The sequence below is a fragment of the Schistocerca serialis genome, chromosome 9 (genome assembly GCF_023864345.2).
Source record: "Schistocerca serialis cubense isolate TAMUIC-IGC-003099 chromosome 9, iqSchSeri2.2, whole genome shotgun sequence".
NCBI classification, from domain to species: Eukaryota; Metazoa; Arthropoda; class Insecta; order Orthoptera; family Acrididae; genus Schistocerca; species Schistocerca serialis.
The window spans coordinates 63,868,962-63,886,419 of NC_064646.1; the positions used below are offsets into that span (position 1 = coordinate 63,868,962).

Genomic DNA, 17,458 nt, shown 5'->3' on the forward strand with positions numbered 1-17,458 from the left:
GTGTGATGTCCTTAGGTTAGTTAGGTTTAAGTAGTTCTAAGTATAGGGGACTGATGACCTCAGATGTTAAGTCCCATAGTGCTTAGAGCCATTTGAACCTTATCATGTTGCCCGACTTGATTAATACAGTATGTACTAGATTGCATATGGCAGATGAAGTTGAGTAACATTTCCTAAAACTATATTATGTTTTTTTAAACCTTTTCTTTGACAATAAAGCTCTCTTATCTCAGTACAATAACTATTTCTAAGGTTCTGATAAAGACGGAAGTTAAACTGATTTGTCGGTAGTTTTCAACTTTGTTGGTATTACCCATTCTGTGCAATGCCTTGACACATTGAATCTTCTCTCTCTCTCTCTCTCTCTCTCTCTCTCTCTGAACTATGAGACTGTAGCTATGGAATGAATGTAAAAATTAATGAATGTGTATGTAACCAGCTTTTTCAGCTTTGCTTCCTCACTGTTTTGTGAAATACCTTAAAAGAATCTTTATTTATTGAGAATTCAGAATCTTTATTCACCACTGATGATATATATAATGAAATAGGCTTAGTCTCTTATATGTAGTTGCAGACATGTATAATTGTGAACATATGTTATTACAGACATATAGTCATGATTTTTGACTTTTAACTGTCATATTAGCACTATGTACACAAAAAAATTATTATATTGTAAACTGTTTCAACCAGCTGGCTAGACAGTTTACTTTAAAACAATTTCCAAGACAGACCAAGTTAAGGGTGCTAATTTATGAAAGACTTTTATGGAGCTGACTCTTAATGAGATGATAATATTCACACTAAGACTGTAGATTAATGTTCATGCAAACTACTATTGGACAATTTTGGCTACAAATCTATTTTCAAGAGCATGGGTCCATGAATATATGTCATATGATATCCAAATAACAACCAGGAATATAATTATGCAATATATCACACAGTCGACAGACTGTGTTGTATTGTATTTTTATTGGTCCTTTTATCTACAAAAGCAGTTTATGCATAAGACATTGGATAAGTCACTTTATATGTATTTTAATCTCAACATTATTGAAAACACTTGTGTAATAACAATTTACTTTAATGTAGATGCACAAATGTATGACAATTACAGAAATGTGTTGCAGCTGTATACTGTTCAGTTAATAATTAAAATATTCTCTTCCAATTTTAAAACTGAAGAAACGAATTTATTCACTTTGTATGTCAACTTCTGAATATGCTAACACCTTTTTTTTAAAAAAAAAAAATTATATTGATACTGTAATAAGCAAATCAATAAACACAGCAAGTGCTGCATCAATCAGTGAAAACTTCATCAATTAATTTGTGAAGTAAGCTTTTTTCCAAGCATTGGTTCTTGAATGTGAGACAGATTTGTTGTTGATGAAAAGAGATTTTGTGCCAAGGATCTTATCACGTTACAGGTTATCACTTCCTTCCTGTTTAGCAACAACAGTTATTATTCTGTCTGTTGGAATTTCATATTTCCTGTGTGTAGCAGGAAAGTGACAGAACTTGTAATACATATCCTGTTGTCAAATACCAATCTTAGTCTTGTGCAGAAAGGTGAACTCCACTCCAGCATTATAGTATTCAACTCTCTTCGAAAGCTTTTAAGTCTATTGGTGTTATTTAACAGGCAGCTGATAAAATGTTTTCTTGATAAATCATTCTACTTGCCTGTTTAAATTTTCACTACATCACTAGTCATTTTTATGTTAAGAAAATGATTCTATCTTTGAGATATTGTCTTAAATTTATTACACATTCTTATGGTCCATATAATCCTCAAGTTTTTATATTCAGTTGTAAGATACTTGCAATAGGGTAATTATATTTTGCAAAAATCTTGATTCATTGCATATTATAGGAATTCATTTTCTGTTTGAATCAATGGTGCTCGTATTTAAATGAAATTAAATTTACCTATGCTTCACATAGAAGATAACCGGATGTGTAAGGCAAGGAACTTGTACTTAATGATGCTTGACTATAATGCATTTATAGGTACATGGCACATGTTTGGAACACAATTAAAATTCTGAATCTTTGGTAAAGTACAGCAAATTGTTGAAATCTGTTACTGGAACTATTCTAATAGTCAACATGATACGGTATGGTAAAATCAGATAGCAGAAATCTAGGATTTCCCATGTAGTGTACACGTTCATATGTACAATTTTAAGACATAAGTTTACTTCGAACATGTTACTGATTCAACTCAACTGGATTATACAGTCATTTGCCATATTCAAAACAACAAAAAGATCACATTCAATTTGGTGGTATATGACTCATGTGCTTATCTTTCTGAAGAACCCATAAAGGAATCACTCAGGTGGTATTTATGTAGTAGTTAAAAGGAGGCATTAATCCCTTTACCCTGAGTGTGTGTGAAGGAAATCCTGATATACTTCAAGATTATATGAATGTATGCTTAGACATGAGATGATACTGCACGTAGACATTCTGTGATGATCCTACAACTGTGAGTACATGCAGTCACCTGCTGTGACATGTCTGTTAGTAAAGACTCTTGGATTTCGTTCAGGTGTTTCAACTAAGTTTTAACTAAAGATACTGCTCATTGTGTTGTACCAGGTAACTAGTACCAGCATATCTACCCACTTCCTATTCTTCACACAGATAACGGAAAGAAAAGAGGGACAAAACTAAATTTTCTGCCTTTGTGATCTTATCATCAGCACAGAATGTCAGGCTGAGATCAGTGGCGCCGACTTGGGGGGGCAAGGTACTTTGTGCCCCCCCAAGTTAAAAGTAGGGGCCTCGCCCCCCCCCCCCCCCCCCCTCCAATATTCAAACATGCATTTCTCACTGTTCTCTCCCCCTTCCTCATCCTTTACTGAGAAACTTGTTAAAACTTGCACATACATTTTTGCATAATGGTATGTAATGATTATGTAGGAAAAAAATACCAATTTTACAAGCTATTGTGTATTCCTTTCTGCTACTCCTCCAACCTCTGCATATGATGAACTGTCATGACAGGGTTTGTCCCCTGCATCTGTACTATTCACACACTTTTACTGTATGGAGGTATGCGGGAACGAAAGCTCACCATGAGCTCGTAGCGCTTTGGCTGCTAGGACGAGCTCCACTTCCTCCCACAGCAGCCTGCTGGCAGCTTGTAAAAGAAACTAATGAGCAATAGTAACACCAAATTTGATGGCGATCACTAGAAGGACTAGGTAATGTTAAAGACTCTTCATTCATTTTTGTAAACTCTATTGACAATGACTAGGTACAACACCACACAAATCAGCACCGGCTCCAGGGATTTTGCCGTCCCGCGCGAACATGTCAAGCGCCCCCCCCCCCCCCTCCCCCTTTTTCCCAAAATATATTTCATACATGACGCCTTATTTTCACATATCACACTCATTTGTCTCTTTGTTGTTACAGTGCAATACATTTCAAGCCATTTTTGTTGGAGGAAACGTTTCTTTTGAAAATCAGAGCACACTGTTTCTGTACCATAGATAATTTTTAATAAGAACATTGATTTTATGAATAATTTGTATTTCCAATTTATTCTCACATTCCTTCATTTACGCAAGATGGATTTGCCGCCCCCAAAAATCTGCCACCCTGGGCGATGGCATGGTTCGCCCCCTCCCCCCCCCCTCCCCCGCCCCCCTCCATAGAGCTGGCCCTGACAATAATCAACACTATTTGGTAGCGAACGTAAATATTCTGGAGCTGGGCATCGCCAGTGGTCAGTTAGTCTTACTGTGACTCGGTTTTTTTGTTAATCTTTCGTCCCTTACTGTCCATTTTAAAATGGACAAGTTTATAATTAGGAAGAAATGTGACAATGTGGCAAGTGTTAGCGATGGTGAAGATAGACCCAGTGTTAGTGGTGCTGTGTGTGACAACAAAGACACAGATAGTGATGGAACTGTGTCAGTGACAAAAAACACTGTTCCCAGAAAAAAGCAACGTTGTTATCAGCCCTCTTGGAAACAGAAATTTGCATGGATCAATTACAATAAGGTAAAAGATGTTATTTTTTGCAAAATTTGCAGACAAATGTTTGAAGAAAATCGTTTTCAGTTTTCTCACAAAATGGTAAAAACTTTCATGGAAACTGGTTTTTTCGAACTGGAAGAAAGGGGTAGAAAAGTCGAAAGTGCATGAAGCATCGGGGTGCCACAGAGAAGCTGTACTGAAATTCAAATCCTTAAAGTCAAATGTCAATATATTTAGCCAGATTTCCAAAGAAAAACTGACACAAATGAAAGAAAACCGAGCTTCAGCACTTGTGTTGTTCTATATAATTCTCATGGCATAGGTCATTTTAGAAAGCTTAGAATTTAAGAATGTGATTTGGGAATTCCATTTCAGATTGTCTTGTAAGTAAACAAAGCAATTTTGTTTCAGTGACACTTAACTTTTTGGTTTTCCAAAGAAATATTTGGTTTTAATGAATTTTTAATTTTGCTGTGTGTGGAATTGTGTAGTGGTGATTTTTTTTTTAAGAGTTAATGAGTAGCTTATTCCTCACAAACCACTCTGAAATCTTCTCATTTGTGACTTCAGCATACAGCCTAAGAGCCTTTCTATTTCCACCTTCAATCAATACACTGGTGTCATCTGCAAATAGGACTGGTTTGGAGTGTCAAACATGTAGATGGAAACACAAAGTTATCTGTTATATGTAGTACCTAATAAAATGATTCTTGCCCCACCAAAAATATTTTCAAGTCGGAGCCTCTGGCTGAGATTCAAGACTCCTAAAGTAAACTTTATGTGAGCATCTAGAGTGTATGACTAGATTATGCAAAACATAATTTTCCTATATTTATTATAAATAATATCAAAGGAAAAGTCAAATAATGATTGCAGTAGCTATTTAGCACAGGAAATTTTATTGCAAGAACCCCTGCTCTCCCCCCAATAAAAGACGGGATTTTTTTTAATAAATATATTTATTTATAACATCTGGGTGGAGATGACAATTTTGTTGGTTTCTTTGGTATGACACTTTCATACAGTCCAATGTATCATGACATTAACACACATTTAAACAAGAAAAAATTAAAAAGAGTAAATATTAAAAATTAAAACTTAAATAATATTTCCTTTATAACAGTTAAATAGATTTCCTTATGGGTCAACAAATACAGACTAGAAAATATGCATTGAGCTGTCAGAAATACATCTCTCAATTTGTGTTCAGTTAGACATAAATTGTAGATGAAAATATACAGATTCAAGAGTGAGATGTAATAATTGTATAATATTCAATGACAGTTCATAACACTGTAGTACTTATGCTATAAAACCTGCAATAACACCAATATAACAATGAAAATGATCAGTTATTGATGTGTAAATGGATAGATAATCATCCCACCAAGTGGTGGCAGGAAAACACACACATAAAAGTAGGTTATATTTATGCAAGCTTCCAGAGCCAGTGGCTCCTTCTTCCAGCAGAACGGTTGAAGTGGAAGGAAAAGGGGTGAAGGAAAGGACTTCCCTCTCATCCTATCTGGTAAGTCTCCCCTGTCCTGCGGTTCTAGGTGACTTTTCCAAAATCTATCCCTTTTCTTAAACCTCTCCAGTCTGTTTGCTTCACTTCTTTTCCTTCCCCTTTCAACCCTTCTACCAGAAGAAGGACCCACTGGTTCCGAAAGTTTGCATAAGTATAATCTTCTTTTATGTGTGTGTTTGCCTGCTGCTGCTTGATGAGTAGATTTTTGTCTACAGTAATGCTAAGTATGTCTGCATGATAAATGCAGTAGTATGGAATTAGTGACATGTTTGATCATCCAAGATTTGAAGGTATTCCCGGTTGATTTCCAGGTTGGGGACCAACAACAACATCAATATGTCGTATCCTCACATCTATCATGGCCATATTAGGTGTCATGAACTCACGTAAAGTGGATACACCATCACGTGGCATTCGGTCAAATGGATATCCCATGTTGCGCCGATCTGGGTACAAGCGATTGTGCAGACCACAGTAGCTATGAGCTGGAAGGCAGCTAGTATCTGCAGTGTCTGTATCAACTTGTTCCACCTGTTGACAATTTTTACAGAGATAAGGTTGCATCTTAAGTGCACTTAAAACTTAGTTTAGTTTCTCCCATCTATTGAACTGTAAAGAAGTAAACAAAAATATGGTTAGTTGAAAAATAGTAAGATCCCCTCGCAGACCAAAAGTATGCATATTACTGGTAACTGAAATACAATTCAGGTAACTTCACACATTCCCCTATTGCAAACATCAGTGATATTAAGCACAAAAGTAATTCTGATTCTTCTGGTATGTTCTGTGAAGTTGAATAATTGATTTGGCAGGAATTTTTAGCATGAGACTTACTACTATGTTCTGGAAACTGTTAAAAGAACAGTTTAAATCACATGTTAACCAGGAAAGCTTCAACAGCATATTTTGCACAAAACTGACATCTGGCAAAAACTATGGGTAGTAACAGTGCTTTTACAATTACTAAATTGTGGAGATACTGTGATAGGACTCATAGACATAATTCCAAAACAAGAACTTGCAATTTTTCCAGATGAGAAGCATCTGGGAGTTCGGAATGCCTGGTCAAGCTCCATCTTTATCATTGATTCTTCATTCTAGATAACCAGATGTGGTTGTATGAGCCACTCTCATTTATTCACCCAATTAAGTATTGTCTAGAGACTACTGGCTGGTCCTATAAATGTTGCTGCTTGTGATATAGTTACCAATTTTAGAATAAAGTTGTGTACAGGATTCTGCCCCACAGTATTTGACAAATGGACTAACAGAACCATGTGTACTCTGTTGCAGTTAAACTTATTCATGAAGTCATCCAAAGAGCAAAACTTCCAAAGTCTTTTTAGGGCTCAAATAAAAATAATGGCAGTAGTTTTACTCACAATATAATAGAGATGCTGGGCGGCAATGGACACACAAAGAGACTGAGAACTTCCCGTGGAGGTGTGTTCTATCTATGCAACTAAATGAAAGGCAGTTTGTTTTTTGCCATGTGTGTTTTGCTTCTTTTATTTGTGAAGCATCTTCAGTGGTCTACAATACCTGTTTCTTTTTATACATACAATAAATGTATTATGTTGTGGTTACAATAACAAACTGCCTTTCATTTGGCTGGATAGACAGATCACACCTCCATGAATTTTGAAGCAACTAAGGAATGATGGAAAACAAAAAAATGACAAGACTGAGAACATTGATAAGAATTCAATGTTCAGAGCTAATTAATACAGAAAACACACTTAACTGGCAACATTGTACTAGCTGACTATGTTGTACTGGTACTGCAGCTGGGCTGGACAGTACTAGTGAAAGTGAAGAAATATCTCAGGTTTATTCCTGGATCTAACAAAAGCTTTTGATGTGATTGAGTCTTCTGTGCTCCTTAGGAAGCTTGAACAGTATGGTGTAAGAGGTGTGCCAAATCAGTGGATTACATCATATTTGGAATATTGTTCTCAGGTTATTGAAAGTAAGTACATGGAAGGAAATGAATTCCAGGTACACCTTTCAGAACCATCTGGAGTAAGTCATGGTGTTCCACAGGGCTCTATTTTAGGTCCCATTCTTTTTTTGGTATACATTAATGATTTCCCATCACACGTTAGGGATTCTGAACCTGTACTGTTTGCAGATGACACTAATCTATTGACTGAAGGACATAAAGAAGAAAATCTCACTGCATCTGCAAAAGATATTACATTAGAAGTGTCTGAATAGTTTACCAGAGACAGGCTAATAGTTAATCCCCAAAATACGGTACTCATGAATTTCCACACAGATCAAAATAAAAATGTGGCACAACCCATAATATGTATAGATAACCAAATCATTAGTGCTGTCAATGAAACTAAATTTCTTGGGTTTCATATCCAGGAAAATCTTAAACGGGGCACTCATATCACGTACCTCAATTCAAAACTAACAAAAATGAGCTATGTAGTAAGAATTCTCTGCAACACTACTAGTGTTGTGAAATGATTAGGGCTGTATACTTTGCTCAAGTACATTCAATAATGAATTTCAGACAGTGACATACATGTTAATCATTGTAACACTGAAAAGTCTGTGACAGCCTACCTTCTGAAAACTGCTACTATTCAATCTCACAGTATCTCATGCAACAAAAATGTAATTTGTATCTTTACTTGTAGAAATAAGTTAAAAATATACAGTATTTAAAAAAATTGTAATCATTAATTGTATAGATTCCATTTGTTATAAAAATTTAAATAATGTATGTTTGATGTTCGAAAAACCAATAGATAAAAAGGTTTTCTGTCCAATATCCTGTGCACAATATATGCACTGAAAAAGAGAGTTATATGGACAAATAAATAAATAAATAAATAAAGAGGGCAGGTTGTGAGTCACCCCTCCTCAACAAATAAGAGAATCATCCACAAATGGCATGGTTACATGTTGGCTTAGGTGGTAAGTAAGCCATTAGTCTGCAATTTCCTTTCCTTCAGGAGTGCTAGTCCATCAAATTTAAGAAGGTGAGTTTCTTTGGTATATGGAAAGTAGGAGAGAGGTACAAAGTTGCAAGGATGGGTCTAGAGTGATGACCATAATGGTTTGTTGTCAAGAGAATTGTCCACAAAAGGCAACAAGAGAATTGTCCATGAAAGGTTTGAAGCCATGCACACAGTTTTAATCTGCTAGGCAGTTTCAGTTTACAACTTGTTACTGATTTCACACAATATAGTATAAACTTCACAACTAGCTTCATATTAGAGCTGAATCTGAGACGACTATAAATATGTTTAAAAGTATTTAAATCCTGCTGTTCTTCATCATTAATCAGAACGTTATTAATTTGTAGGATGCAGTTCAGTTTTAGCAAATCTTGCAATAATGTGTCTATCAGCAGTGAATGATGACTTTTCTATTACTCTCCCAATTTTCTAAATCTCACTAGTCCTTTTCCTTCATCCCTCTTCTTTCCCCTTCAATGCCCCTGCTGGGGGAAGGAGCTGCCAGTCCCAAAAGCTTGCACATTTCCTTAACTTTTTTGTGTGTGTTTTCTTCTGCTGTCACTTGGTGAGTAGATTTGTTATCTATTCAGTTATATTTTCAAAAATTACTGTAATGAGACAATTTGTACATCACAGCTGCTTCAAGAGGCTTCAGGACTGCATTGGTCTTACATCATTTCTACTTTGTACACATGTTGAAGAAGAGGATACCAACCATATATGCTTCAACTGTATTAGTTGGCTTGATTCCACAAATAGACTATTGCAATATCTCCCAAAATTGAATTGCACACTACAGCTTCAAAAATTTTATTATTATCAGAGATGAGCTACCAAGATTTACACACTTACTGCACATACTTCTAACAATCTTGGATACACCTTTAATATGAAGCAACCGGTGTAGAACATAAAATATTGTATTATTTAATTGGCTAGATAAAAAATCTACTCATCAAGTGGCAGCAGAACAAACACATAAAAGACAGTTGTAGTTGGCAAGCTTTTGGAGCCAGTGGCTCCTTCTTCAGGCAAAAGGGTTGAAGGGGAAGGGAGAGGGGTGAAGGAAAAGGACTGGAGAGGTCTAGGAAAAGCGGTAGATTTTGGAAAAGTCACCCAGAACTGTGTGTTAGGGGAGACTTACCGTATGGGGTGTTGTATGAAATTAGTATCAAGTTATAGACCATTTATTGACTACAGTGTACTAATAGTTATCAGTGCAATAGTGCTGGATGTAAGAAACCTTCTCAGTTGCCCATTTAAAATTATTCAATTATCTAGATTCAAGGTTAGAATTTCCCCGTTAAATACATTGCAAGTAACAGTGTTCATTGTAAATCTGCATCATAAGTAATACTTACTGTAAACTGATCTTGAGACAAAGCAGGTTTGGCTCCTACCATCCTACTTTGTCTTTTATACTTGAAAACTTGATCTAGAAGGCATCCACAAAAATCTAGAGAGTTTATATAGAGATTAAGAAAAGTAGATTATCTCTAAACTGTATACCAATTTTTGCTCATTTCAAAGACATGTATGTTTTACCTCAAACCTAATTAATTCAGGAGACATAATTAATTAAAGATTTCAACCAGCTCAGACTTTCAGCTCATATAGTAACCAAACAACTATAAAATTCTGGAAAATGTTTACGTACTTTTGATAGGACTACTAATGTATATGAAATTCTACAAAAATTCCATAATGCTAAATTTTTAACTTCTTTTGATGTCACCTTTGGGTACCAGAATTTTAGTCTGGCTATGGAAACTAAATCTTGTGCTGCTTTCCTACATGAAGGTAGGTGTTATCATTACTGTGTGATGCCTTTTGGATTGAATGTATGTGTGTGTGTATTCATCAGGGCCATGGATCAGGTGCCAGGTAATGAATTACTAAATAGAATAAATGTTTACGTAGATGACATACTATTGCAAATTCAAGCTGGTTTTAACATTGTAGCTTAATGGTTGAAGTTTCACAGGATATTCAAAAAGGAGGCATGAAATTAAATGTTACCAAATCAGAGTTGGTTAAAAAGGAGATTGCATTTTTGGGACATATGATAAATGAAAAGGGGATTTATCCAGGCCACAAGAAATTAAAGGCTGTAGAAGATTTTCCACCTCCTAGGAAAAAAGAAAAAGAATTGAAAGCCATGTTGACCTTGTTTGGCTTCTACCATAAGTTTGTGGGTGATCAATCATTTAATAACCCATGTTTACGGAATTTATTAAAGAAAGATGTAGACTGGTGCTGGGCACATAAATGAATGGAAGCTTTTCAAAAATTAAAAGAGGAATAGGTTAATAGTAAAATTCTGTATCATCCAGACTTTTATTTGCCATTCTGTATGAATACTGATGCTAGTTACTGTGGGCAGAAATTTTTCAACTCATCAAAACAGAGAATAGAAGTGAAAATAGGACCACAGCCTTTGCCAGTCAAACATTTCTTTCTCATGAGAAAAATTATGAGTTTCTGCCAAGTTTGTCCCATGGCTCATTAGTCAAGACCAGAAAGACCTTTGCCTTACAATCTGTGAAAATCTTTTGGACTGTACAAATGAGAATGTGATGTTCCTTCAGAGAATCATAACTGGTGATGAGATGTGGATCTATGGTTACGATGTTGAGACCAACATTCAGTCTACACAATGGGTTCTCCAAGACCAAACAAATCTCCTCTGGTCAGGTCAAATGTCAAACCCACACTGATAGTTTTCTATGTCTTTGAAGGATTAGTTCATTATGAATTCATTCCACTGGAACAAACTGTTAATGGATAGTAATAACGCGATGTGTTGTGATGCCTGTGAGAAAATGTGAGGAGGAAATGGCCTGAAATGTGCCGAGACTATTCATGGCTCTTGTGTCACAATAAACCCCCTGCACAATCACTCTCATTGGTGCATGACATTTGCACAAAAAACAAAATCACTTTGAACCCTCATCCTCTGTATTCTCCAGATCTCACCCCTCTGGACTTTTTTTTACTTCCAAAGTTGTAAGAAGGCGGTCCAATTTTCAGCCATTCTGCACATCCCCCTCCACTAGCCACTGGCAGCCAATAATATTCATTCTCTTTCTGAGTGGCTAGCAGAGAGTTACAGTCAGAGAGCGAGAATCTCACTCCTATATGCTGCACTGATCCCGTACTTTGCGACAACCGAATTATTCATTCAACTTTTCGTTTTTCCTTTCCTGCAGCAGTATAGCTGTGAATAGCTGTAAATATTTAAGCACGATTAAAAAAAAAAGGCAGGATGACAGCAATAAATGTGAGGTGCTTCACAAGAAGGCGAAGGGGATTATTTACTGCATTTATAACTTTTTCGTATATGAATTTGAAAGCAGCTTTCCTACTGCTGACATTTGAAAGCACAAGAACGGACTCCAAAACCATGTCATGTTGGCAACAGAACTGTAAAGAGAACTGTAAATGAAAGTGTCAGAGCTTGAGGAACCATAGAAAAAGTTGGTTTTGTATCACCTGGAAAACAGAAATCGCAAGGAACCTGTAACATCATTTTAACAACAATGTTTTAAAGTGCTCCATGTGAATGATGAATTCCTGACATCACAAATATGTGTTACAGTTATGCAGACTTCAATGGTAAGTGCTTTGTCAGTATAAAGAATTTTAAAATACGTTGGTACCATATATGTTAAGAAGAGAGTTTTTAGTTCAAAGAAGTGGCATAGGTGCAGCATGAACTATATCCCGTATAAAGATTCATTATATGTCAGAAGGAGGTAGTTCAACAGTGTATTACCTTGACGAAACATAAAAAACAGGAAATATTTAATATAACTGAGATAGCAGCAACTTTTCTTTTAATTCTCTATGGAACATTTAGCTGGCAAAAGGACCAACAGTATTCAACAGAAAACTAGTAGATTATTGTTAATACAGTCTACAGGTTAGCTTTCAATGAGTTGCTTGTCTTGTGTTAACATTTATCTTAACTCATTCCACATCCCTAATGGAAGTTTTCCTTTTCCATGGGATCTACATAACAAAATGAATGAATGAATTATTGAAAGTTAGTACACAATCGTTCTTATAAAGCTCCTTGAAAATCAGCAGTTATCATCCATACAGAGGTTGCCAAGAGTACATTTTTATATAAGCTCTTCCATCAGTTGTGGAGGGCTCTGGCATTTCTGCTCTACGTTCCATCGGCTGAAGCTCTAACTCTGCACAGGAAATCAGCAACTGGCATTCCATGACGATTATTAGAGTGGCCTCCTTAGCCAAAACTAGAACCTTTTCAGTTCCCTTAACACTGCATTATTCCTTTATCCAGAAAAGGCTAATTTCATGTTGACTTTTGTGTAATAATGATAGCAGCTTCTTTACATTATGTACAATGGAGTGATTACTTCTGCTGAATGAATGCTTCCGGAGTGTAAACTCTGATCAGAAATCCAATAACATGATCATCAGTTCTTCTGCATGTTAGTAAGTCTATTGAGGTCCTGTAGGATGTTTTGTTGTCAGCAAGCACCCTCACATCAATGCATCTGTCTTTGCTTAGTGGGGCACTGGGGCCTGATACTTCTCAATTTAGAGAGATAGTTTGCTGGGACACCCTGAATATGTCTATCCCTAAAAATGAGGTTTAAGAAGATTTAGGCTGAAATACAGTTCACTGATAGCGTGCATTAAAAAGTGGAGCTTCTGGGCAGATGTGACTCTTGTGCTCTGACACAAGCTCATTGTGGTATTCATGTCATAGATGAAGTTGTGGTTCATTCATATCCATTTGCAAGGTGTTTACTGGTGTAGATTAGTATAGACCTGGGATGGCCCAGAACTCTGCATGCATGCTGAGCTGTTGCAAGCATGTGGATCACTCTTGTGGGATTGAACATTTCCCCCAATACCAAGCCACACTTTCTGAGCAAGAAGACAGGTAAACTGCAGATGTGCCACATTAGATAGCAATGCAGTCTCACAAGGAACATTGAAAGGTTTGGCTTCTTATTTCGTATGTCCCATCAACACAGATCACAAGAAAAACCAACGTTCACTGTTATTTAACTATTTTTGGTCTGCTTAAGACATGATAAAAATTGTATCTGGCAAAAACTACCAGCACACGGGTGGACAGAGTTTTGCAGATTTTTGTCACTCAAATTTTTTGCCAGTTAATTGTGACTTATTTCTTCTCATATACAAAAAAAAGTCTTTCACGCACACATGGTGACTGAAACATTGATATCACATCTGCAGCTTCATTATGGATCATGGAAACTCTTGATGAGGAAGACTCCTGCACAATTTTAACGTAAAACAGTTTGCTTTTTAACCAGAAATTACACTGCAGATATGTCAGTTCCTTCTGCACAATGCACAGGGGCACTTTCAACTTAACAGGCAAATGGTCTCAAAAATAGCTCAAACACAGATGTGAGACTGGCAGTGTCCTGAAAAAATTTAGAAAAGCGTTCCCATAATGCTTTCAACACCACAATTAATTCTTCAAATACCACAGGGCATAGGATAATGGACAGCATTCTTTGCAAGTTATCCCTTACACAATGCCATTTCCTTTTTAAAGGCATCAACTTTCTCCACCAAATCAGAAATAAGTTGTTTCTTGCCTTCCAACATCTCATACACGTTGTTCAAGTGTGCTGTGGAGTGCACTAAAAATTAGAGGTGTGTAATTCATTTCGTATATCTTAATTTTGGTTCTGCTTCCAGAAATTTAACAGTAGCATGTCTTAAAATCAAAAAATCATTCCAGGCATTCCTCTTGACTTAACCAACATGCTTCACAGTAATATATAATGTCTCCATACTCCTCATTCAGTTCCATGAAAAACTGTTTAAACTAATGGTGTAATAATGTATGCAACTCCAGAAAATTTATTCTTCATCCCTCCAGCTTCATCATATGCTCTATACCTGTAAATTTAGCACAAATTGCTTCCTGGTGTACAAAACAATGAATCCTGCACAAACTATCAGTTCATCATTGTAATTTTGTGCTATTCCACTACCAATTAAATCTTTAAATTATTTATACACAGTGTTGTAATGCCATTCCATAGTAAATTTGCAGTGCCCATCAATTATGCTATTACATGATAGATATTCAGAATTCTCAGTTTTGTCTTTGATAAAGAACTACGATTCCCATTCATTTTTAAAGGCTTGCAGTTATAGATCACTAGATTGTCTCTTTTTGTGCAAACAGCCATTGGGCCTTTGAGCTTCCTTTTATTCCAAGAACAAATAGCGAATGATAAACAGTGCTGCCATTATGTTTTTACCAAAGTGAAGAAAGTCGTTTCAAGAAAATACTGAAATACTGCCATATCAAACGTCAGAAGAAACAGTGCCACATCACATTGAAAAATGGACTGTTGCACTGTAGCGAGTAGTTCTAAGAAAGACTGAGTGTAATTTGAGACAGACCTAGCAAATCTGAGTGGTGGCAAAACACACAGAGTCCTGGACTACATGCATGCAGCACATTGTGTACTCTTGAACTTTTGCAAGCTGTGGCCAACCATGGTGTGGAGTATAATGTAAAATAAATAAAGGGAACCAAAAGTACAGATTTGTGTAATGCAAATGAGACCCTAATGAATTACAGTATAACATTACACTGACCATCTTGTCTGCTCACCTGTCAACTTCCATTAACAAAACTAATAAATTTACTAAGCATTTTCAGTTGTTCATGTCATACTGAATATTCCATTAAATTTTGGACATGCAACCATGCAAATTGTATATTCTGTACTAGTAGTAGAGATGGAATTTGTATGGCTGCATATCTGAAAATTAATGGAGTACATTTACTACTTTTTAGCGCTTTTAGGTAACAAATTTAATGTTAAAATTCCATCAGAACTTGACACTAAATTGACTAATATGTATGACTATTGTCTGGAACTTAAGTTCATATGGCATTACTTTCAAAGTGTGGATTTATGATAACCATAACCTAGTAAATATGACTACAGAAGATTTTCAACCAGAGATACTTAGTCAGTCTCTCTACAAGTTTGAAAATAATTTATGCAGTGCCTGGGCAATTTTATGTGAAGCCTCAGCTAGCAAGTCACACAGTGTGTAAATACAACATCATTAATCTGTTACACCACAGTTACTTTGGGTTTAAGGCACTTTGGAAGTCCATTGTGAATGTGTTAAAAAGGTGCAGGGACAAGACTGAATCATTTGGAAACCGTCTATTTGTTCTCCTATGGTCCACCTGATAATTTTTTGTTTTTATGATGAGTGATGGTCAGAGAGCACTTGTAGCAACTAGTTCACAAAGCCAGCAGGGCTTTGATGCATCCAGTGTTTCTTGACAAAGAGAGGTAAGTGCACATTCTTTTTTTTCTGCATGTTAAGTATTAGGCTATTGCTGGAAAAGTGCCCATCTCTCCTTTGTCCATCCCAAACTTCTTTGGCATGCTGGATTATAATTTCTGACTTTTTTACAAAAATATAATTGTGTAGGATCCTGCAACCAAAGACAGTTGACATACTGCATACGTACCTCACCGTATTGTAAAAAACTATTATTTGTGAAACTATGTTTTGGCTCCAATGACAGTGGCCTTCTTCTGGGTCTGCTGGTGTGTTCTTGCTGTCCAGAGTTACTTAAATTTTTTCATGAGCGTTCACTGGATATGACATTACATCATAATTTTAAAAATCGTTAATGATCGATTTCTAAAGGCAGAAGGAATGGGAACTTTGTAATATGTTACTCTCATGGAGAGAGTCATGTCTGTTGCTTCACACTGTGTGCCATGATTGGTAATCACTGGATAATGAGGTGTGGATTCCTGTTTTCCTCCAGCTGGACGCACCATACGCTAGCAGTTACTAGCTGGTAACGCTCACGTATTGTGTTGTTGGTGCGGGCTGATGGGATCTCATGGCTGGCAGCCAGGGTGGGGCAAGCCTGACTCCATCCTCTCTATTCATGTTATTAGGGTGTTTTAGTATTTTAATGGCTTCTCTGCTGTGGCATATCACCATCCCCAGATAACTGACAAGTATGCAGGTTTCATTAAATTTTTATTTCCTTGCTGCAGTCTTTCTGGTGTTCAACCACTGCATATTTGTTGTACTGCACAAGTCAAATGTGATGTTTGTATTCCTGTACATGTGTTGCTACTGAGACCTCACCAATGTGTACTTCTCCACACTCAAATTCCATATGCTTGCAGGGCGCATAGCATCTACCCAGTCCTCTGTGGGGTGTAGCAAATCCTGGATCTTGTGGCTGCTGTGGAAGACAGGCTGGACCCCAACCTGGTTGAACATGTTTACCAATCTGGTAAGAGATATTCTTCATATATGATAAGCATGCTTCTCGCTGCAGTTGTGAATGTCTTGCCTATTTCGACTTCTTTTGTTCATTGTCATGACTGAGTGTATCAATTTATGGTTATAACCACTGGCCAAGAAATTTGATCACAGTCTTTTGAGCTCAGGTATTATGTTTTCAGCTTCACTTAGGTGCTGCATGTGGATAGCTAGAAAACTGATGGCTGACATCTTCTGTGTTGGGTGGTGGTTGGATTGTGAGCATGTGGGCCTGTCCATATGTCTAGCCTTCAGCTGAGTGGCACCATGCTGCTGCTATAGAACCTACTTGTGGGTTTGTGTAATCTGAGTGGCACCAAAGGGGGTTGCTGGCCTGCAGGAGCCTAGGAGTTGGTCAAGGATTGCACCTTTTTAAATTGTTCAGCAAAGATAAAGAGGGTATTGTTGAACTTGGGGACCTTAGAGGGACACTTTGCTATTTGATTCTCTCACATGTCAATGTCGCAGCTGTAGGGGAAGGAATAGTCTATTCAAGAATCACAAGAGGAAGAGGCATACTTAGAAAAGGCTGAGCGATATGGGAAGATTTCAGTCATATTACATCATGGTCAGACAGAGATTCTGAAATCAAATACTGGATTGTTAGGTGCAC

At 36.7% G+C, this 17,458-nt stretch overlaps 1 protein-coding gene and 1 long non-coding RNA gene across 2 annotated transcripts in view; one reads left to right on the plus strand and one right to left on the minus strand.

Moving 5' to 3' along the window:
• The first annotated feature begins 1,507 nt into the window (after window positions 1-1,507).
• LOC126418944 (uncharacterized) overlaps window positions 1,508-17,458 on the plus strand; it is a 76,098-nt gene continuing 60,147 nt past the window's right edge. Inside the window, exons 1-2 of the long non-coding RNA XR_007575914.1 lie at window positions 1,508-1,575; window positions 16,707-16,816. This is a non-coding gene — a long non-coding RNA (uncharacterized LOC126418944). The remainder of the gene's footprint in view (window positions 1,576-16,706; window positions 16,817-17,458) is intronic.
• The window catches only part of LOC126418943 (phenoloxidase 2-like), a 233,575-nt gene continuing 221,151 nt past the window's right edge, over window positions 5,035-17,458 (minus strand). The window contains exon 13 of the mRNA XM_050085979.1: window positions 5,035-6,058. Coding sequence (XP_049941936.1) covers window positions 5,801-6,058 — 258 coding nt within the window. The 3' untranslated portion in view covers window positions 5,035-5,800. The remainder of the gene's footprint in view (window positions 6,059-17,458) is intronic.